Genomic DNA, 21,953 nt, shown 5'->3' on the forward strand with positions numbered 1-21,953 from the left:
CTTTCCTCCTAACTGTTCCCACTTTTAAATGCGGGTTTTCCTCCCACTTACTAGTTGTCCTTTGAACTAGGAGTCTTCAAATATCAAAACAAAAGTGAAGTAACGGTAGTCACAGCCCCCAAGACTCATTAGAGCTATTCCTAGTCAAGATATTGACTCATTTTGAATCCCCAGCTACTTTCCTGTGCCTCAATAAGTCCTTCGGTATTAATTCAGGCTTTAGAAGTGGTTTGATATCCTTAGGTGATATCCTTGAGTGAGATAAAATGCACCTTTATATTAAGTTTCTGGTTCTTCACCAGCTAGAGTTCATGGTTGGTGATCTGTAGAACATGCACTTGGCTGCCCGATGAGCCCTCACACTTCCGCAGTTTGCTAGAGCTGCTCTTTGAGGTCTTTCCTGGCATTTCTCTTTTCAGCTGGCGAAAGCAGAGAGAAAGGCTAGGTCACAGAAACTGTTTGAGCTGTGCAAGATAGGAGATACAGGATGAGTTTCTGTGCTCTGCCACGTGACCTGGAGAGCAGTGAGCAGGGAGAGAGAATATTGAGCTGAGCTCTCTTCGATGAAGACTATTCACCACATTGTAGACCCTCTGGTTGTTTTCCCCGCCCAAATTTCCAAATTCTCCTTTTTCTTTTTCTTTCTTCTTCTCTTCTCTTCTCTTCTCTTCTCTTCTCTTCTCTTCTCTTCTCTTCTCTTCTCTTCTCTTCTCTTCTCTTTCCTGGCTGTTCCCCTGAAGCCATTATGGCTTCACCTGTGTTAGTCTGACAAGACAAAGTAGGTGACGTTGACAGCCAGCCCTGAGGGTAGTTTCCCTTGTCCTTGGGGTGTCCCACACCAGCCCAGCTGCTCAGACAGCAGGTTCACAGTCTTGCTGCTTCCTTCTGCGCCAAGTTTGTGTTTTGGTTTGGTTTTCTTTTCTCTCTTTCCTTCTATTTTTTTCCACTATCAAGTGCTTGTTATGCAGGCTGTGGTCAGCACAGTGACTGTGTGGATGGCCTTTCATTACTCATCCTCAGCCTCCTCACATGCCCCTGAGTCATATCTGATCACGCAACTGATGCGTATGTTCATGCCGTCTGCAGGGGAGTGAGCCAGGGTCTGCTCTGGCTCCTACAGCTCCTAGCAGCCGGAGTGCAATGGCAGATCTGATCCCAGATGCTCTTAGGAGTCCCACATGTGTGGCAGAGGGTTCCAGATGCTGGTGCAGACTCCCAGATCCTGCCTGCAGAAGCAGCAGTGTCAGTCCATTGAATCTGGAGCTGCTGCAACCTGGGACACCAGAAAGGCCATTCTTCCCTGCATGTGATCACACCTTTTTCAAACCTGCTGGTACACAAGGTGGTTTTTAGCTAAGCATCTTGGAGGTTCATGGTCCATCTTCCCCTGCCAGCTGTGCTGCCACAAAAAGGCTGGTTCAAAGGAGCCAGGAGAAGCCATGCCAGCAGCTCCAGGGTGGGTGATCAGCTCCTGAAAGGAGCACACAGTGGTTTCTTCCTTCCTGGAATTACCTGAACTCCCAAGGCATGGTGTTTGGCACCACACCCAGAGGAACTGCAGAGGATCTGGCAGTGCCCTGCTCCTTGCAATGTTTGTGACTCCAGGGGGTGCAGAACACTTTCCAGGTCCAAAGGAAATATTTCATATACATGTTTGCATGAGCCTCCCGGGTAACCCTGAGTGGAGAGCATGTACAAAAGGTGATGACTGTGATTCAGAGAAGAATATACTAGCAGAGCAAGTGAATGCCCTCCACATTGGGAACTTTGCTCCAAGGCTAGCGCAGCTCAGGTTTTAGACTTCACAGCCAGAATCCAGCCATACACCTCCATCTTCAATCCCCGGGGAAACATGGAAATGTTCAGCAGCTGAGCCTGGTCTCTGGTGGCCATGAGCACCTCCACCTGGGGCAGGTAGTGACACAGCAACTGCTCATTACCTGGTAGGTCCAGACAGGATCAAGTCAGCTCCCAGTCCTGAAATTTTTCCCATGTATGACCTGGGCCAGGGAGTTCTCTGGGAGGAGGTCACGTACTCAGGGTCTTTGAAGCTCTGTCTTTCCCCAGTGGTGCTACAAGAGGGAATGTGTACCATTTGGCACCCGACCAGAGGGTGTGGACGGTGCCTGGGGAGCCTGGTCATCCTGGGGAGAATGCAGCAGGACATGTGGAGGAGGTGTATCATCATCCATTCGTCACTGCGACAGCCCGCGGTAGGTGTACATGCACACAGCCGCCTAGTCATGGGCCTGTCCTCTTCTGGCTGCATGGCATCACTGTTTAGATCAATGGGGAAGATGTTAGCCAGGTACTTCAACAGCACTGCACTCACTCCCTGGAGGAATCTGAGGAGAACTGAGTTCACTGTGTCTCAGCATCTGCATTCACATCGAAACTTTCCCCATGTGCTTTTTTTTTGGTACTGTTACCTTTGGTGCTGGCACTGCAGTGAATATGGACAGATCCAAAGCCTCTTGGGTAGTCCCACCATATGCAGCTTGCAGTTGAGCTCATGAGGTCTATGAGGCTGCACTTCTGAACTACACCCCTCCAGGCAGGATCTGTCTTTGCAGTGGAGCAGGGCTGGGAAAACTTACTGTGTTTCTGCGGGTGTGGGGCAGTTGCCAGCAACAAGTGTAGCTCAGAGCCCTGAGCTGTTTCTCCTATCTTGTTCCTGATTCAACAGGCCCACGATCGGCGGAAAGTACTGCCTGGGAGAGCGGAAGCGCTACCGATCCTGTAACACTGATGTAAGTTCCACTGGTGGCAGGGTGTTGCATGGGGCTCTCAGGACAATGCTGGGGCTGAGTGCAAGCAAATCGTGCTCTGCCGGGAGCAATCCCACAGTGAGGGAAGCAGAGCAGGACTGCACATGCCCGCACCGGCTGCAAGCTTCAGAGAGCAGGTGGGTGATATGTACCTGTGGGGCTTCAGCATCAAGAAAGAATCCACAAAGATAAAAAGGAAAACAGAGAGAGATCAGAGACTTCCAGCATGAGCATGACAGCAACTGTATCTTGCATGTCATGAGGACAGTCTCGGTCAAGTGAGAGAGGCTTACTGCACAAACACTGCTCTAGCACCTACTTCCCAAGGCTAGGAGTTAGGCATCATGAGGATCCTACAATTGCACTTCAGCAAAGCTGTACTCAGAGCGTGGAAAAGAATACTAAGTTTGGCCCCAGAAAATGATACTTTTAATATCCACAGGCTGGTAGAGAAGAAAATAGATGCTTTCCCATTGCTTCCCCTGGGCTTTGTGTCTGCCTTTTCATGTGCCTTGCTTATACAATTGCTTGCAAGAACAAGGCTTGCATCTGCAGACGGACCAGCTCTGCCCCAGTGGCTCCTGCCATTTGTCTTCCAATAGTGCTAAGCTTTGCAAGAAGGATGCTCCAGCTGTCACAGCTGAAGTCTATGTCCTTGAAGGGCTGGCTTTGGTCACGGTTGAGAGCCCTATTGCAATTCCTGCCCTCTCAGCAGATAAGCCAGACTCTCTGCTCTTCGCTGACCTCCTGTCTCCATCCCCACAGGACTGCCCTCCTGGTTCCCAGGACTTCCGAGAGCTGCAGTGTGCTGAATTCGATAACGTCCCCTTCCGAGGGAAGTACTACACCTGGAAGACATACCGAGGAGGTAAGTGATGAGGGCTGGTTTGGTACTCCTCAGAGCATCTCTCAGCTTCAAGCACTTAAGCAGGCAGAGCTGGAGCAGTCTTAGGGCTTTGGTTGCACCCACTCTGCAGGGGCAACTCTCATGGTTCCTATCAGCCTCGTGTCTCCACGCTCTGGCAAGCTCTTAGTCACCATCTCCATCAGCCTAGGCCTTGCAGACTGGCCACTCAGTGCGGCGGTGCCTGAGTCCTTGTGGCACACTGCCTGACTGCGGATAAAGGCTCCCTCCGCAGACAGCTGGTCCCAGCACTGAGACATGACTGGCCTGTCATGCCCTTGTCCTGGGTCACATAACTCTGTGCAGTTGCTCTTTAAGTCCTCTGCTTTGCCAAAATTAATTCCAGCAACATTGGAGCTGTTTAGACTCTTTCTTGAGTCTGATAGTTTCCTTAATTATACAGTGAACAAACATGAAGGCAGACAAGAAAAAGGAACTGTAAAAGCAATGCAAACTACCATTCTGTTTCATCCAGCACTCTGTCCCTGCCAGGGTCCTGTATCTGATGGGGCAGAAAGAAAGGGCAGCTCTCCCTGCCCAAGCAGATTAAGATTTCGGCTCCTGCACAAGCAGGAAGGGATCCAAACTACTGGATCTTGCAAAAAGCAGTGCCCCCTTCTTCCCTGAGGTCAGTCCTAGCGTGTGCTGCAGAAGTGTCTAGCTAAGCAGAGGGGGTGGGAGGAGGTCTCCATGGCAGAAATCTCTTAATAATGAGAAAGAACAGTGCGTCTCCTTCATGTAGTTAATGAACTTGACTGGGGAAATCCTTCGCAGCTGTGTAAATAAGCACACCTCCCAGCGGGGCTTCTGCAACCAGAGCAGATGTGCTGAGGCTGCAGGGGATGGATCAATAAAAATGTAATAAAATCCCAAAGTAATAAGTCACACAAAGACCCCAATGGATGCTGAGGTGGAAAATAGCCCCACAAGCTGGATCTGCCCTAGCTCAGACCTCTCTCTTCTCCTCACTGAGAGACAGGCATGGCCCCACAGTCCAAGTGCAGGCGTGGGCCCAGTGAATGACTGGCCAGTTGCACGAGTCCCTGTGTTTCAGTCTGACCTTGACATTGATTCTTGCTTTGGCCTTAAAAAAAAAAAATCTTTTCCTCTCTTTCTACTTCAGCTTTCTCTTCCATAAAATTAGGTGATAAAACTTGTCTTCCTCCCAGAAGGCTGTGTGCTGTGGTATGTTCATGTTTTGAAGGGATCAGGATGTTCTCTGTCTCAGAAGCTCTCCAGATTGGCTTTGGATAATGGTGGTGTTATTTAGCAGTTATGCCTTTTGTATTCAGAGTCAAAGGGTATCACAGTATTCCTCTGTAGTGATACAGGTAAGGATGAGGTATAAGCAGGGAAGTGATTTGTCCATGTTGGCAAAAACAGAGGTGAGCTGGAACCCGCATCTCCTCAGCCTGGTCTGGAAGCCATACTAGAACTCCTGTCTCTCACCTTTGAAGAAACTACATGCTGAAACCTGCCTGTCTATGATCCATCAGCTAGTGACTCCTGCCAGGTTTAGTAGTAGCCTCTCTTCAGGGCCTAGACTGTCCCAGCTGGACTCTCTGATCATTTGGGACCATGGCAGCATTAGGGCATCATCACTGTTTTCTCCGTTACGAATTTCTTTGCCCAGGTCTGACCAATCTGGCAGGACCTTGGCACCATGAATGCTCGCCTCTTTAGCTGCCAATGGGATTCTGTGATATTTGATGTCACACCAGGGTGTCAGAGGCACATCTAGGGAGGCAGCAGTGATTGTCCCTTGCATGTCCACCTCTGCCATGCTATAGACCAGATGCTTCTGGGGAGTGTCTGTTCCCTAGTGGCTCTCCAAGCACCTTCCCTCTCTTGTCCTCCATTCACTGTGGACTGTGGGTGATTTTCTCTCAGGACCCATGTTCTTCCTCTCCAGACCCTGTGCTAGCAGACATGCCAGCTTCAGCAGCCCTCAGTCTTGTCCCCCCAACCTCAAGTGTCAGTGAAGCAATGGGCTCTGCAGTTGTTTTCCTCACTTGCTCTTGGTTGCCTGTGAGTCTCCTTCTGCAGTCCCCAGAGAGCTGCTGAGGCAACAGGCATATGCCGCGTCCTTCTCTCTGATACAAGCAGCCTCCTAGGATCCAAATGTGTTGGCAGCCTTATCCCCAGGTAGTTTTTCTTCTAGCTCATAGTGAATCTGCTCTTCAGATTGCTTTTGGACATGTGTCTCCTCTCCAGGACAGGTTCACCGTCTTGGCTGTCAGCACTTCCAGGCTCCCAGCACATCCACTTCCTGGGGATAAGCTGCTCCTCCTCCTTCCCCTTGGCCTCTAGTTCAGCAATAGCCTTTAGAAGAGCTCCTGTGTCAGCTGTGAGCCTCTTCCTCTGCTGAGCTCAGCCATTGTGTTTGTCATTGCACCATTAACCCACCCCCTTGCTGAAAGGCATGCTGGTGTGAGTGATGGGCTGTCCACACTATTCACCCATCAGACACTAGCCTGGTGGCCGCTACCCTTGCTGGACATGGCATGAAGCACCCATGTGCTGAAGACAGCACATATCCCTGTGGCTTGGATGGAGAAGGGCACAGATCCCACAGAGAATTTGGGAAGGGAAGGAGCAATCCACTGAAAGCCTGGCCCCAGCTACCAGGTCACTGGCAAGTGGAGGTTGGTTTTGCATGGGGCCGGTACAGCATGTTTTCCTGGCACTGATTTATAATGGTCCTGGAGCCCAGACCCCAGGAGCGTAAGATACACAGCCCCAGTGAGAAGCGCTGAGCTCAGCCTTTCAGAGTTTAACAGTCAGCAGATACCTCATGGAATGTGGCTTTAATTGTTTGTTTATTTTGTTTTATTCGCTTAGTTATTCATTTTGCTTTTGCGGATATAAGAGCCAAGGGAGAGTGGAATGGCTCATGGGGCTGAGAGTGCGATGGGGAGGAGCAGGGGCTCACAGAAAACAGGAGATTGCTCATCATAAATTGTAATGCACTTTAATTCCTCTATGAGCCAGGGCAGGCAGGAGGAACAAAATTCATTCTCTGAGGCACAGTGGAGTGGGTGGATGCAGTCAGTGCCCACAGCAGACCTTGCTGTTGTTGACTTTGGACTGGCCAGCCCAGAGCAAAAGAACACACGTTTCTCTGTGAGCCTGATAAATGGCTTGTGGATTTACCTCTTTGAGATCAGGGGTTTAGGATTTGCAGTGCAGACCCTGTGTTGCTCAGGGCTCTGTGCTGCTTATCTGCTGCTCATTTTCCAGCTGCCTGGCGGCAGGTAACACTTGCTGGAAAGTAGGCAGACTGAGAGGATCCCACTCGATTTGTGGAAACAGCTGCTTCTTCTATGGCAGACTCACCTTCGCGCATGTGAAAACATGTACTGCAGAGTCTGTCCTACCCAAATGCATTGCCAAATTAATGGCTAGGCTTGAGCTGAAGCATCCGGTTCGCACTGTGCAGATGTTGGTAACGTTGCTTTGCAGGCATCAGTGAGAAGGCACGAGAGAATGTAGAGCACTGCTGCCATCCTGAAGGCACAGCTCCCACCAAAGTGTTCACACTCTGCTTCTCTGGGAGAAGAGAGAGTGTTGGATCCTTGCTTTTTATGAAAATCTGGTCCTCAATTTCCACATGCAGTAACCTTGAAGCTGGCATTCCAAAGGGTCTTTTGGGGCTCCTCATTATCACCACCTTCTTGTTGCTGTGATCATGAGAAAACACAAAGTATTACCTCTCATGGAAATAAGTTTTCGCTGGTCTAGGCATCGATACAGGATAAGTCAGTGAGTTGTCTTTAGAAAGGTGCTTCTTTAAGAAATAACTTTGCAGCAGAGCTCTTGGGTAAAGCTCAGTGCTGAGGCTGAGTTTTGCAGCGAGGGCCATGCAGCCTCCAACTGACCATTTTTCTCTTCTCTGAAGAGCTGTTAGGAATAAGTTTCAGAAATGAGTCACTTGCCCTTGCCACCCCCAGCCCCTCTCCCAGGATGACCTGGGAGCCTTCACAGAATCACAGAATGGGTAAGGTTGGAAGGGACTTCTGGAGATCATCTACTCCAACCCTCCTGCTCAAGCAGGGTCACCTAGAGCATGTTAGACACGGTTGCATCCAGGCAGGCCTTGACTGTCTGCAAAGAAGGAGACTCCACAACCTCTCTGGCCAACCTGTTCCAGTGCTCTGTCACTCTCACAGAGAAGAAATTCCTCCTCACATTCAGGGGGAACTTCCAGTGCTTCAGTTTCTGCCCATTGCCTCTTGTCCTTTCACATGGGACAACTGAAAAGAGTTTAACTCCATCCCCTTGACACCCTCCCTTCAGGTACTTATACACATTGATGAGATCCCCCCTCAGTCTTCTCTCCTCCAGGCTAAACAGGCCCAGCTCTCACAGCCGTTCCTCATAGGGCAGATGCTCCAGCCCTCTGATCATCCTCGTAGTCCTACGCTGGACTCTCTCCAGTTGCTCCATATCTCTCTTGTACTGGGGAGCCCAGAACTGGACACAGTACTCGAGATGCAGCCTCACCAGGGCTGAGTAGAGGGGCACGATCACCTCCCTCGACCTGCTGGCAACACTCTTCCTAATGCACCCCAGGATACCACTGGCCTTCCTGGCCACAAGGGCACATTGCTGCCGCATAGTCAACTTGTCATCCACCAGCACTCCCAGGTCCTTCCCTGCAGAGCTGCTCTCCAGCAGGTCAGCCCCCAGCCTGTATTGGTGCCTAGGGTTATTTCTCCCTAGGTGCAGGACCGTGCACTTGCCCTTGATGAACCTCCCAAGGTTCCTCTCCGCCCAGCTCTGCAGCCTCTCCAGGTCTCTCTGAACGGCAGCACAGCCCTCAGGTGTATCAGCCACTGCTCCCAGCTTGGTATCATCAGCAAACTTCCAGAGCAGGCACTCTGTCCCTTCATCCAGGTCTTGGATGAATAAGTTGAACAAGCCTTCCTGAGCTGCTGCTGCACTGTGTCCAGTGCCAACACCTGAAGAAACCATGGTTCCTACTGGAAACCACTGTGAAATGAGGAGTTGGGGCCTCTTGGTTTTCCCACATTCCCAGCAACACCTACCTTCATGCTCTGCCTTCATGGAAAAAGGCACCCAAAAGCTCCCTGTTGACATCTCTAGCAGGACTGGTGGAGCATGGCAGTGCTCTTTTACTGAGGCATTTCCCAGAGCTATTCTCCATTACTAAGATCCCTGTTATTTTAGTTAGTGGAAAAGTAGCCCAAAGATTTCAGCCTTTCACAGCTTGAATATATACCTTTTTCCACATCTATAGCCATAATGAGGAAGCAGATGTCAGTGTGGAATTATCCCTATCTCTCTCTCTCTCTCTCTTTTTTTTTTCTTCCCTTCACTCTCTAGTCTTCCTTCTTCGCTCTCCTAAGGTTTAAGTCTTAAACCTTTTATTTTAAGGGCAAAAATCTTTCCCACCAGCAAGCCTTTCTTAAATCCCTTCCCAAACAGCTGGACAAGTCCAGTCAGCTATCTTCGGCACCGAGAAGTTTCTCAGGCCTGGGCTGTCCTGGGAGCAGGTTGCAGGGATAAGAGCATCCATGGGGATGTCCAGTGGGGTCTGGGACTTGCGCAGAGCAACTGCTGCATGACAAACACTGCTGGTGATGGGCACTGAATTCCCCTGTTGTTCTTCACCACTGCTCGCCTTTGAAAGAGGGTTAAATTGTTGTGGATTTAAGTGTGCGCGCGCATACACATGCAACTCCTCCTAGGCTCCAATACAGTGAGGAAATCACTGTGGACATCCCCTGCTCTTGGACTCAGCATCATTTTTGCAGCAGTGTAGCAAAATCAGGGCACTTAAGGCAAAGGAAGGAATTTAGCCTCATGCCGCCAATCCCTGATCTTTTCTTTTTTTTTTTCTTTTCTTTCTTTTTTTTTTCTTCTGCTTGTTATGTTTTTCATTCCAGTTTTCCCTACCAGCTTCTCTTGCCAGGCCATAATGATTACGCTCTGGGCTGCTTGTTGCTGAAGGAGGCTGGGCTGGCAGCCGGCTGGGCACAAAGCAGCAGCTACGAGGAGCAATGATAAAAAAGAAGATCCTGCAGCAAATTAGAAGCTGCTAAAATGGAGATGGGGCTGCATGAGGGGTTAGCTGCTTCCTGGGGAACTGGAACAAGGTGTCTGCACTAGTCTCACCTCTCTTGTAGAGCAGCAGGAGAGAAGGAAGTGGACTAGGGAGTGTTTGCATAACAGCTTAAAGAAACATTTGAGAGTCCTAAAATGAAAGTCCAAGTTTCTGGCTGTTTCTCAGCTCTGCTTTTGTTGCATAATCTGCTCTGTGCTCAAATGATGACAGGAAGGAAAGCACTGCCTTTGAGAAGAGCTGGAGAGAGAGGGAGAGCTGGGGGCCAGACTGGGGCTAGAAAATCCCCTGCTGTGGATGGAGCACAGGATCACCCGCTGCAGTGGGGCAAGGCCACGGGAAGGAAAGGTGGTTCCCAAAGCAAGCAAGTGCTGGCTGAATGGCAGAAATGGCTTGGGAAGGGGCAGCATGAGCCTCTCCCCAAGTAGGCATGGTGGTCACATTTGCAGGGTACACAGTTGCCAAGGGACCCCGTGGCACGGCCTGAGAGCTGCAAGGTCCTGTAGCTTTGATGTAAAACTCCCCAGTGTGGCAGTCCCCTAAGATGTTCCCATTTTCTTACTTTGTTGTTGACAGTTTCCATCCAAGGTCAGCCTGGGCAACACTGGGGCCAGGTTGCCACGCTCTGGGCTCAGGCATGCCGCGGTGGATGGCTCTGAGATTTCAGTGTCTCACCTGAGATGCAGCTGAACTATGTGCCCCTGTGGTCCTGGTGGCCCCCCATCAGGCAGGATGAAACACAGCATGAAAGGATCTAAGCAGTCCCTGGTGCGGCAGGGAAGTGGTTGGCTGATCAACCTCCTTCTCCAAGGGCTTGCCCAGGCCTCCTACTCAACAGCATGCCTCCAGGCAGCTGATTCCCTCTCATGGGTCTCATCCAGTTCCTTCCTCCCCCGGCTTTGCTCTTCCTTCCCCCAGCTGCAGTCGAGGGCTCCCAGGCACAGCTGGTTCTGCTCCCCTCCAGCTGCCCCTTTGATGTTCTCTAATGACTTGCAGCTTTGGCAGATTTTGGTTGCTGGCGGCCCACAGTCTGCTAGGTGCTTCCCAGTGCTGACAGGTGGGTCACCACTGCTGCTGGTGCCTACAGGAATGAACCACTGCAGCTTGGGGATGTGCCTCTCTGCTAGGGACCCGCAGGCTGTTGGGTCTCCTTGGGATGATCAGGAAATGCAATGAGAGCTGCAATTTGGACTAGCATTTGATAAAGTCTGATGAGAGGAGAGAAGAAATTACTCTGTCCAAATCTCTCCTTCCCTAACAGGTCCAGCCTTTGGGATCACCTTGGACAAGTCACTTAAGAGCTTGCTGCCTCAGTTTCCCTGTCTGTAAATGAGGATATTGAGTGCCTTTGCAGACTGCTGGATGATCTAGGAGTGACCAACATCAGATGTTGTTTCTTTTCTTCATCACATGATGCCCGTGTTTTCTGGCTGAGCAGTGGGGACACTGTCTCACGTGTTTGGCATCATGTCTATTTCCTGAGTCTCTGTCTCGGTGCCCATCACCAGAGACAGTATCTGAGCTCTTCCGTGTGTCCTTCTGCTAGGTGGGGGCAACCTCATGGGCACCTGGAGCTGCCCATCTGGATCAGGTCTATGAGAGAGGCCATGGGTAAGGTCTAGGAGAGAGGGGAAGGCAACAATTATCAAGGTTGAGCTGGCTGCATCCTTCTACTCTATCCTTGGCTGCTTCACTTAAACCTCCATTTCTTTCCTAGGGGGTGTGAAAGCCTGTTCCCTCAATTGCTTGGCTGAGGGCTTCAACTTTTACACAGAGAGAGCGGCAGCCGTGGTGGATGGGACACCATGTCGGCAGGACTCCAATGACATCTGTGTCAACGGGGAGTGCAAGGTACTGCCAGCCACGGGGGAGCTGGGAGAGGCTCAGAAGCAGGAGGTGAGGGCAATCTCTGGCTCCAGGGTAGAGGAACAATGCCCTCCACATGCCCACATGGCCATGGGCATCCCTCTGCCATGGCCCCAGCTCTTCCCAGGCACCCAGGTTACCTGCGAGAGCGTATGTCTGTCCTGGGGCTCACGTCTGTCCACTCCAGGCACCAAGCCCTGCATTGGCCTGCATTAAGCAAAGGGTCTTTGCCTTTACAGCCCACATACTTCCAGCCACTTGATATTTCCTTCTCCCAGTCCCTTTGAAATGGGATCTGGAGGGCTGTAAAAGTTTAATTATAACAGAGAAGAGCTTTGGGAATGGTGAATTTCCCCAGCAGGCAGGCTGCCTCTCTGGCTTTGTCTGTCTCCCTTCCTGTGTCTCTTTGTGTCTCTCTGTGGGTCTGAATATCCCGGGAAACAAGCAATTGCAACATAGGTGGGCAGGGCTGCTTAGCCTTCCCCCAGCTAACACACCACAATAGCAGCGGGGCAGAGTGCCAGAGGCTTTGTACGGGCTTGTGACCAGGGCATGGGCTCCTGGAGGACCCGGCTCTGCTTGGGCAGCTGCAACTCTGTCAGCTCAGCACAGGCAGTGGCAAGGCTTCAGCCCACACTGTCTTCAGTCACTGGGTCCGTCCAGGAGCAAGGCAATAGCACAGTGTAGCATCTAGCACTGCCCCAGGGCCTATCTGGAGGATAGGACTCAAAGTGCTGCTGGTGTCCAAGCAGGGAAAGTTTTGGCCCTACTAATAACCAGCACTGGATGCAGCCTCACTCCACCTTCACCATTTTCCTTGTCCTGCAGTTTCTGGGTTTCTACTTGTGCCCCACAGGCTTGTTGGCCTTGTGAGATCTCCAAGGACCTGTTTTTGAATAGGGATGGCAGAAAGCTTGGGCTTGGAGGAGATGATCTTGCTGAGCCCTCCCTGATATGAGGTGCAGTAGAGAAGCAGGGAAATGGAGTCTGAAGAAGTCGCCTGTTCCTCAGGACGTTGCCAGTCAAATGTGTGGAGGACAAGGTTCCCCACCAAGATGGCTAATTCCCTCCTGCTCCTTCCTCTAGCACGTGGGCTGTGACCGTGTCCTGGGCTCTGACTCAAAGGAGGACAAGTGTCGTGTGTGTGGGGGAGATGGCAGCACCTGTGAGACCATTGAGGGCGTCTTCAACCAGTCCCTGCAAGAGGGAGGTATGGAGTAGCCACTTCAGCAGGCATTACTCACCCTCAGGTCCCCCTCACCTGGCCCTTCTGGGGCCTGGGGCACCTCATGGATTCAGCCTGCTTCTGGGGACACAACACACAGAGCAGATAGGGAAGTATCACAGAGGAACATCCCAAAGGGTCAGATCAGGCTGGAAGGAGGGAGTAAATCACTGCTGTCCACTGCTGAGCCCCAAGTCCCCAACACTGAGCACTGAGCTCCATCCTAGGTCCCCAGCTCATGCTCCCCTCAAGCTGCACTTTGGCTCTTGCCTTGTAGTCTCATGCAAGGTCCCTGCTGCTCTGGGACCTGCAGCTAGGCACAAGGTTGGGCTGGGGGTCCCAGGGCCATGCTTAGCCCGGGGGCACTCTGTGGGGCTCTGAAGGTTTCTCCAGAGCTTCCAGCCCTGCAACAGCCTTGCCACATAGCCAGTCCCATGGCATGAGCCAGCGCTCCAAGGCCAAGCCTGCATGCAAACCTCTGTCCTGATACCAGCCACCTTTTCACCTGAATGGGCAGCACAAGTGTATAGACTGTAACATTTTTCATGTTTAATTGCAGTAGGTTGCTAAACAACCATTTCTGCAGGGCTAATGCCTCATTTAGTGTTTCAACACTTGTGTAAGGTGGTGGCACGCACCTCCACTTGGGGCTCAGAGGCTGAGCATCTCTGCTCACCTTCTCTTGGGGTTTTGCAGGGTACGAGGAGGTGATCCAGATTCCCAAGGGCTCTGTCCACATCGACATCCGGGAGCTGAACCTCTCCGTCAACTATCTAGGTGAGAAGGGGCTGGATGGCACTGAAATCCCAGTCGGAAACCTGTTGGCCTGCCAAAGCACTTTTTATTGTGATAGCAGGGTGTAGAGAAAGCCCACATAGAAAGCTTTTCACTGCAGCGGAGGATGGGGCTGGGGGTCCAGGCTTGGCAGTGAAAGAGAAGAGAAGATGGCAAGGAATGAAAAATAGACCTACTCACATAGAATCATAGAATCAATAAGGTTGGAAGGGACCTCTGGATCCAGATCATCTAGTCCAGCCTCCCTGCTCAAGCAGGGTCACCTAGAGCATGTTAGACAGGTTTGCATCCAGGCAGGCCTTGACTGTCTGCAGAGAAGGAGAATCCACAATCCTCTCTGGCCAACCTGTTCCAGTGCTCCGTCACTCTCACAGAGAAGAAATTCCTCCTCACATTCAGGCGGAACTTTCTGTGGTTCAGTTTCTGCCCATTGCCTCTTGTCCTGTCACACAGGACAACTGAAAAGAGTTTGTCCCCGTCCCCTTGACACCCTCCCTTCAGTTACTTATACAGATTGATAAGATCCTCCCTCAGTCTTCTCTCCTCCAGGCTAAACAGGCCCAGCTCTCACAGCCGTTCCTCATAGGGCAGATGCTCCAGCCCTCTGATCATCCTCGTAGCCCTACGCTGGACTCTCTCCAGTAGCTCCATCTTCCTTGGGCTCAATTATCCGGCCAGGCTCCAGCTCATAGTTTTCCTAATGAACTTTTCCCTCTCCACCCCTTGTCTTTTCTTTCTGTCCTTCAAGCAATCTACAGTTATGGCGGATGGATGGGGAGGGGAGCTCCCTGCCTGCCCACTGCTGTTTGCCTCCATGGCAGCTCTCTGGGAGCAGGAGCCTACCGGGATGCCGGTGTTGGTGAGAGGTCACAGTAGGGCTCTTCCCACAGCATCCCTCCAGGCCAACTCCCTTTGCAGGGTTCAGGGATGTTCTCATCCCTCCCTGCCTGGCTTAGGTTAACTGTGCTCATCTGAACTGAATTTGTGTGCACTACAGGCACAGCCCAAGCTCGTATCTCTACGCACTGCTACCACCAGTCCTCCAAGATGTGTTCCTCCACCCCAGGTGGGAGGCAAGGGAGCGTCCTCCATCCTCATCAATACAAAACATCCTCCCCACCCCAGAGCATCGGGCCAATGAGGTTGTCAGGAGCCCTGAGTGCAACAAGTGATGTGTATCCAAGAGGAAGGGTCTGTGGGAGAGAGAGCTAGGAGAGCATGGGAATGTGAGCCCAAGCGAGTGAGTAGATCTCCCTCTAGCGACTCACTTCAGCAACCACAGCATCCAGCCCAGGCTCCTGCACACCAGCATCTTACCTTAGCCTCAGCAGCCAAGACCCGGGTTGTATGACTGTATTTGACCCTGCCTTTGTGGCCACAGCTGGTCACATCACCAGATGTGCCTGTCACCACGCCAGGGAGCTGGCACAGCTGGCTAGATATTCCTGCACCATCATGCATCCGCAGTGCAGGAACTGAGAGTCTGAGACCAAGGAGACAAGCACGTTAGTCCCATCTCTGCTAAAGACTTTCTGCGTGGCCTTGACACAGGCACTTACTCACTCCACCTATTCCCTCCCTGTAAAATGAATCTCATTTACCCTGTATTGTGACAATGCTCTAATGCTGATAGATGAAAAATGCTGGGCCAAAGCTAGATACAGGCACATTTAGCCTTTCTACTAACCACTTTTTCCCTTGTCCCTCCAGCGTTGAAAGGAGGGAATGGCGAATATTACATCAATGGGAAACTCTCCATTGACCCTCCGAGACGCTTCGATATTGCAGGCACGACATTTCACTACAGGAGATCCCCAGATGAGCCTGAATCATTGGAGGCCTTGGGGCCCACCAACATCACCCTCATTGTCATGGTTGGTAACAGCACTTTCCCTCATACCCCCAGTAGGCCTTGTCTGGGCTAAAGAGACCTTGCAATGACCACTTGGGAATGAGTGCTAATCTGCCTCTGTCATTGTTGTCTCAGGTAAAAGAGACATAACAATCAGAGGTAAAATTGACTAAGTTCTCAAATCTCCCTCCCTAGATCTGCCAGGCTTTGGAATAAAATTGATCTGTAAGTGCACAGGATCTTGTTCTCTGATCATGACTCTGTTGCCTTTATGGCTCCACCATGGTTACCACTGGTGGCTGCCATGTCAAGTTGGAAGGGCTCTGACACCATCTGGACAGTCATGGCCATCCTGGACTTTGATGACACTGATGTGTTGATGGTACCTTTCTCCACAGGTCCTTGTGCGGACAGAGCTACAGGGTATTCGGTACAAGTTCAACGCACCCATCAGCAGGGATGCCTCGAACCAGTACTCCTGGCACTACACCCCATGGACCAAATGCTCAGCGATATGTGCAGGGGGTAAGTGGTTTAATCTCATGTCGACTGGGAGAGGACACATCTATCTGCAACTCTGCGACTCCCACACACAATGTCTGGACCATAAAAGACAGCACACAGCCATTGGCATCTGCTTTGCTCTTAGATTTCTATATAGTCCCACCCTACGCTCAGCCACTTGCAACCTGGTCTCAGTCAGTCTGGTCCTGTGGACAGTGACTGGATAAACAAACTGGATGCTGTTCTTCAGCTAGACTGCAGGCATAGGTAGTAAAGATGATGAAGGGTGGCACGATATGCTTGAAATTCATTGACTTTGGTGATGCAGAGCAGATCAACTGGTCGTAACAGCCCCTCTGGCCTTCAGATCTACGTGTTTGTGAATTGAAGCATGTTAGATGTTTCCCTGAATCCCTTGGGCTAGTTCTTGTGGGGATGGAAGCAAAATTTTATGTGCCACGTCTGATGTCTCTGGAGGTCCTGACTGCAAATGTCTGAACAAGTATTCAGAAGAAGAGAGAGGCAGTTTCCAGAGCAAAGTGTAATTATGTTTCCTACTTAAATCTAGGGACCTCAATTTGACCTTGTGTATTAGGTCTCAGCAAATGGAGTGCCAGAGAATGATGTTTTCATCTCTTCTTTCAGCTGTGGCCCCCAGATTTGTCCAGAAAGCGTCACAAGGCAAAGGTTAGAACAAGGTGACATCCCAGAATCCTTTGATCCTACCCCCCTCTACAAACCCTGCAGGTTCCTGCCCTGGCTAACCAGCTTTTATCCCATCCAGCCAACTCTGGAGATGTTAGAGGAAGAGGAAGCTTTGGTTATGAATAGAAATGCTTGGTAGTGTGCAGTGACAAGTGTCTGCTCTGTTACATTGCCCACATGGGAGCGGAGCCGTGGGACAGTGCACCTGCAGCCTAGCTCAGCACTAGCCTCAGGTTTGCTCTCTCTCTCTCTCTCTCTCTTCTTGCCTTTTTTTTTCTCGGCAGGCAGCCAAATCCAGTCTGTCATATGCAAGAAACTCTCCGACAGCTCAACTGTCTTCAACCATTTTTGTAGCCCTGAAACCAGAATGCCAGAGCGGCAGAGGCCATGCAACACTGAACCATGCCCCCCAGCGTGAGTACCACAGCTTGGAGCAGGCAGAGGGAGGGCTCGTGGAAAAGCCAGTATGCAAGGAGGATGGGAGTAATATTTGACACAAATCCTGGAGATGAGTGAAGTTTTCCCACTTTTTTTCCCCTTCCTAAGTCGGAGTCCTCTGCCACAATCCCCAGGGCAGGGTGATGCTAACTGTCTGGGACAGCTCTGCAGAGATGTGCAGAGCAGAGCAGTGTGCCAGCCAAGGAACACCTCCGTAGTATGACATCTTCCCAGTCACTGTGCTCCTTGCAGAAAGAAGTCCTCCACATCTGGCCTTTCTGGTACTGAGCTGATATTCAGCACTGTCCTTTAGAAACTCTCCCTGCTTCTCCCTTGATTGCTCAGTGGTCCAAGTAGAACTGCCTGGGAGGTTGTGGCCAGGTCAGGAATAGGGCTACATACCCACAGGGCAACCACGGACCACCCTGCACATTGCCAGCTTTGATGTTTTCCCTGTCCCCAGCTGGGTGATTGGGAACTGGTCTGAATGCAGCCGAAGCTGCAACGAGGGTGTTCGCACACGGAGTGTCTTCTGCAAGCGTAAGATCTCTACCACTGAGGAGAAGACCTTGGATGATGCCTCCTGCCCCCAGCCACGGCCCAAGATGCTTGAGCCTTGCAACAATCAGACGTGCCCCCCAGAGTGGGTCGCCCTGGACTGGTCAGAGGTGAGCACTCATCTCTGTCCTCAGCTCTCTGATGCCATCTCTGATGCCATCTCTGATGGCTCCCTTGGAGCACAGAGTGCTGGTGATCACTGCTGCCCATGGAGAGCATAACTTGGGCAATTATCCTCTTGTAGCTAAGGAGATGGGCTAAGTGGGACCACTTATGGAGGTGAGCCCATGATGCCTGTCTCTGCACTTCGCTGCACATCCTGACCAAGCATCTCCTCTCTTGGCAGTGCACCCCCAGCTGTGGGCCAGGTTTCCGCCACCGCATTGTGCTCTGCAAGAGCGGCGACCACAGCACAACGTTGCCCACCTCTCAGTGCCCTGAAGGCTCCAAGCCCCCGACCAGCATGAGGTGCAACCTGCGGCGCTGCCCACCCCCGCGCTGGGTGACTGGCGAGTGGGGAGAGGTACTATTACTTCTTTCTGTGGTGTTACTGCAGGAGAGGAAAAACTTCCATACCCAAAATCCCAGGGTTCCTGAGCCTTTTACCTATGAGTTGCCTGGCCCTTGTCAGTGTGGTCATTACCATGTCAGTGTGACACAGAGCTGCCCCTACAGCTCCCTGCCCTGGCAGTTGTCAGCCTCCTGGAGGATATGCCCAGGCACCAGCATTTGCAGCATGGTGCCATAAATATCTGATAACATCCTGCTGGCAATAACCTCACTGCCTCTGCTGTGTCCTGAGGAGAAGCTGAACTCCCCAGCCAGCTTCATGGTGCCAGGCACTCTCTGCTTTGCTCTGCACATGCAAAAGGCAAGAATAGGGTGAAAGAAAAGAGCATCTGAGTGTGGCTGATAGGATCCATGGGGGTAAAGGAACCAGGTGCCTTCTCCGCATGGTTGGAGGTATCTAAACACCTCTCTGTAAGCCTCCCTGGCATCCCCATGCTCTTTCTTCCAATTTCCTTAGATCTGGGTCTTCAAACCTCTGCAATAGCTGGCAAGGAGTGTCCTGCCAAGGGGATGCATCTGGATGGGGTATTGACCCTCTCAGTCACAGCCTAGGGGCCATATAACTGCCAGCAGGGATGGATGGAGACAAACGCAGCCCTGAAGAGGGCCATGCAGCAGCTCAGTGATACTAGGACTTGGGCAGCCCTTGCTGGGCACACAAGCAGAGCAGACATGAGTTTGCCTGCAGCAGACTAAGCCCTTAGGGTGCCGATTTCTGAGCCTATGGGCTCTGCAATTGGGCTGGTGGGGCAGGGGAGTCATCTCAGAACAGCAGGCTGGAGGCAGACAGTGGGGACATAACAGTAGAGGAGGTGGCTGGCCACAGTCCATGCAGCTGCAAGGACACCTGGTGGTCACCACGAGCTTGGCCATCCCTGTCTGGCATTCCCTTGCCGGCAGCTGTGATGCCTCTCATTCCAGCACTGCTCGCACCAACCACCAGCGCTGCTCACATCAGCTCTGCTCTGCAGTGGGCCAGCTGCCAGTGGGGCCACTGCAGCGCCATCAGCCAGGCATCTCTGCCCTCAGAACTGCACAGAGGCCCCGGTCCTCCCATTGGGCCACAGCAGCTCAGCAGGATTGCAGGGACAGTCTCATCAAGCATGCTTTACCTTTCCTAGGGGCTACCCGTGCCCTACTCCCCCCTGGATTATTAAGGGCTTAGAGCGGTCACTGCAGCTCTGTGCTGTGCTGTTTCCCAACAGTGCTCTGCGCAGTGCGGCCTTGGCCAGCAAAGACGATCCGTCCAGTGCCTGGCTCACACCGGGCAGCCATCCAGCGACTGCGTGGAGACCCTGCAGCCGCCCGGCATGCAGCAGTGTGAGACCAAGTGCGAATCAGGACCTACAGACAACCCTGAAGGTGAAGGGCTGGGGTTGGGGGAGAAACGCTGAGCCCTGCTGACTGCAGGGCTGTGCATCTCTTCTCCGGGGCCATGCCGTGCAGAGCCAGCACAGCCAGAATTTGGACCTTGATGGCTGCGCTGTGGGGCAGGCTCTTGTGGGGTGCTCATGAAGGCTCTGCAGCCCAGATGGGGTGCGGCAGGACACTAACCTGGCAGGGCTCTAACCCTGTTTCCCTCTGTCACCCGCGCAGAGTGCAAGGATGTGAACAAGGTGGCCTACTGCCCGCTCGTCCTGAAGTTCAAGTTCTGCAGCCGGACCTACTTCCGACAGATGTGCTGTAAAACATGCCAGGGGCACTAGGAACAGAGCAAAGTGACCCCCGTGGGAAAACTGGAAGGCAAAAGCTACGCTGGAGGGCAGTCGAGCCATGCCCTTCCTCTCTGCCCCTGGGAATCTCCCCTGGATCCAACACAGACACTGGTTGTGCTGCCGGTGGGAGCCGGCGTCACCCCACCCCATTCCCCAAGGACATGCACCCTTCCCTCCCAAGCACCCCAACGGCAAGATTCCACCTAAACCACTGCCAGCCGCTCCAGAGATTGCCACAGCCAAGCACGAGAGGAGCTGGTCACCGCGGTGGGAGCAGGAGAAGCTGGGCAGAGCGCGGCAACAAGGACATTACTTGAAATTCTGACATTGTTATTTATTTAGTAGCAGACCTAGGTCCTGCAGGCGCCAGCCAATGGCCACCAAGACGGTACCATTAGCCCTGCTCTCACCTCGCCCTGCTTGGTGCCCAGATCCTGAAGGCATCATGGGGCATCGCAGTCAATCGTGGGGCATCTCTGGGGAGGCTGAGCACACTGTCTGCCATTGCGTTTCCCTGGGGGGCATCGCAGGGGACATGGGAAGGAGATTTCAGCCACCGCAGGCAATGAGCACAGCTTGGTGCTGTCGGCTTGTGTGGACAGGGAAGAGCCACTGTGTGGAGCAGGGTGGGAGCAGGAATCTTGTTTTCTGCATTTGGGTCCTGCCACCCTGGGACCTGCAGCAGGTGATGGAGAGCAGGCCATGTGGTGAGCAGAGCAGCAACACCAGTTCCACTGGGAGAGGGGGCCGGTCAGACTCTCTCAACATGCTTTGATTTGAGATTTCCCCAATTTTTCCTGAGTGTTTTTGTTACAGAGCCATTTTGAAGCGTGAGCTGAGGTCGGGGCTCAGCAATGCCAGGGCTTGCATGGTCACTTAGTGGAAGTCAGAGACATTCCAGTCTGCAGGAAACAAAGCAAGGGAGGATGCAAGGCGAGAATGTCTTGGTCAGAGAGTCCCCATTGCCCAGCCATGGACCAGGACCCAGGTCCCCACAGGGCCTCCCCCTCATTGAGCAAGGTGGCTTCCATGGCTGCTTTTCCCCAAAACATGCTTTGCAATTGCTGCGTGCCACCGTGGCCCCCAGGTGCCAGTGCAGATGCCACCTCCCTCCTCTGCCCCCAGGAGACTCCAGTGATGGGAAAAGAGTAGGCTTGAAATTTCTCCAGGTCACCTCCCATCAGGCAAAATCTGGGCCATTGCGCCTATCCCTCCATGTGGCCCATGGGAGCAAAGGGCCGGATGAGATCTGAATTTCCAATGTACAAAAGCATGTGCTTTATTTTTATTTTTATTATTATTGTTGTTGTTGTTGTTGTTGTTATTTTCAGGCTTTCCTGCATCACAAAGATGGAAAAGTTCGTCAGAGCCCCCCAGTTCTGTTCCCCTCACAGGTCATTCTTAGGGTGAAGAGATGAGGTCGACCCTCTTTCCCCAAGCAAACCCCCCTGCCCTGCAGGGCCCCTCGGCTCACCTTCGCCGGGTGCATTTTTCCCTGCTCGGCAGTCAATCACCGCTTCTCTGGTGCTCAATGAACGCCGACTGGCTGGCGAGTGGGTGTTAATTTGTCTTCCTTCTCGGCACGATAGCATTTTGGGGAGGGAAGGGAGTGTTTTCACCTTTTCATATAGATATATATAATGAAAAATGTTTAAAGTACTAACTCTGAGGAGGAGTGACGTAACGGCATGATTTATAATAAAGGAGTAGCTACGATCCCGGGTGCAGCTTCTGGTCCCAGTGTCGTTTCTCTGGTCCCTTGGGTCCTGCCTGGGCTTCCGGGACTGGTGGCCATCAGCGCCCACCCACACCAAGATGCTCCTTATGCACCCCTCGAAAGAGGGGTCTGGGCAGCCAGGGAGGGCTTTCCCTGCACCCGCAGGGACTGGAGCAGGTCAGAGACATCTCCCACCCCCAGCCAGGGGGGCAAGGCAGGACTCCAAGTTGTGGGGAGGGCGATGAGCCAGC

General features: G+C 52.3%; 1 protein-coding gene across 2 annotated transcripts in view; it reads left to right on the plus strand.

The window, feature by feature from the left end:
* The window catches only part of ADAMTS10 (ADAM metallopeptidase with thrombospondin type 1 motif 10), a 62,745-nt gene extending 41,033 nt beyond the window's left edge, over positions 1-21,712 (plus strand). Inside the window, exons 13-25 of one of the 2 annotated variants that reach the window (XM_062596291.1) lie at positions 2,068-2,213; positions 2,687-2,750; positions 3,534-3,636; positions 11,475-11,608; positions 12,710-12,833; positions 13,545-13,625; positions 15,354-15,517; positions 15,894-16,020; positions 16,989-17,118; positions 17,606-17,810; positions 18,047-18,223; positions 19,476-19,632; positions 19,867-21,712. In XM_062596291.1, coding sequence (XP_062452275.1) covers positions 2,068-2,213; positions 2,687-2,750; positions 3,534-3,636; positions 11,475-11,608; positions 12,710-12,833; positions 13,545-13,625; positions 15,354-15,517; positions 15,894-16,020; positions 16,989-17,118; positions 17,606-17,810; positions 18,047-18,223; positions 19,476-19,632; positions 19,867-19,976 — 1,722 coding nt within the window. In that variant the 3' untranslated portion in view covers positions 19,977-21,712. The remainder of the gene's footprint in view (positions 1-2,067; positions 2,214-2,686; positions 2,751-3,533; positions 3,637-11,474; positions 11,609-12,709; positions 12,834-13,544; positions 13,626-15,353; positions 15,518-15,893; positions 16,021-16,988; positions 17,119-17,605; positions 17,811-18,046; positions 18,224-19,475; positions 19,633-19,866) is intronic. The other variant, XM_062596292.1, reaches the window with a different exon arrangement.
* Positions 21,713-21,953: the final 241 nt, after the last annotated feature.

The sequence above is a fragment of the Rhea pennata genome, chromosome 27 (assembly GCF_028389875.1).
Source record: "Rhea pennata isolate bPtePen1 chromosome 27, bPtePen1.pri, whole genome shotgun sequence".
Classification (NCBI taxonomy): Eukaryota; Metazoa; Chordata; class Aves; order Rheiformes; family Rheidae; genus Rhea; species Rhea pennata.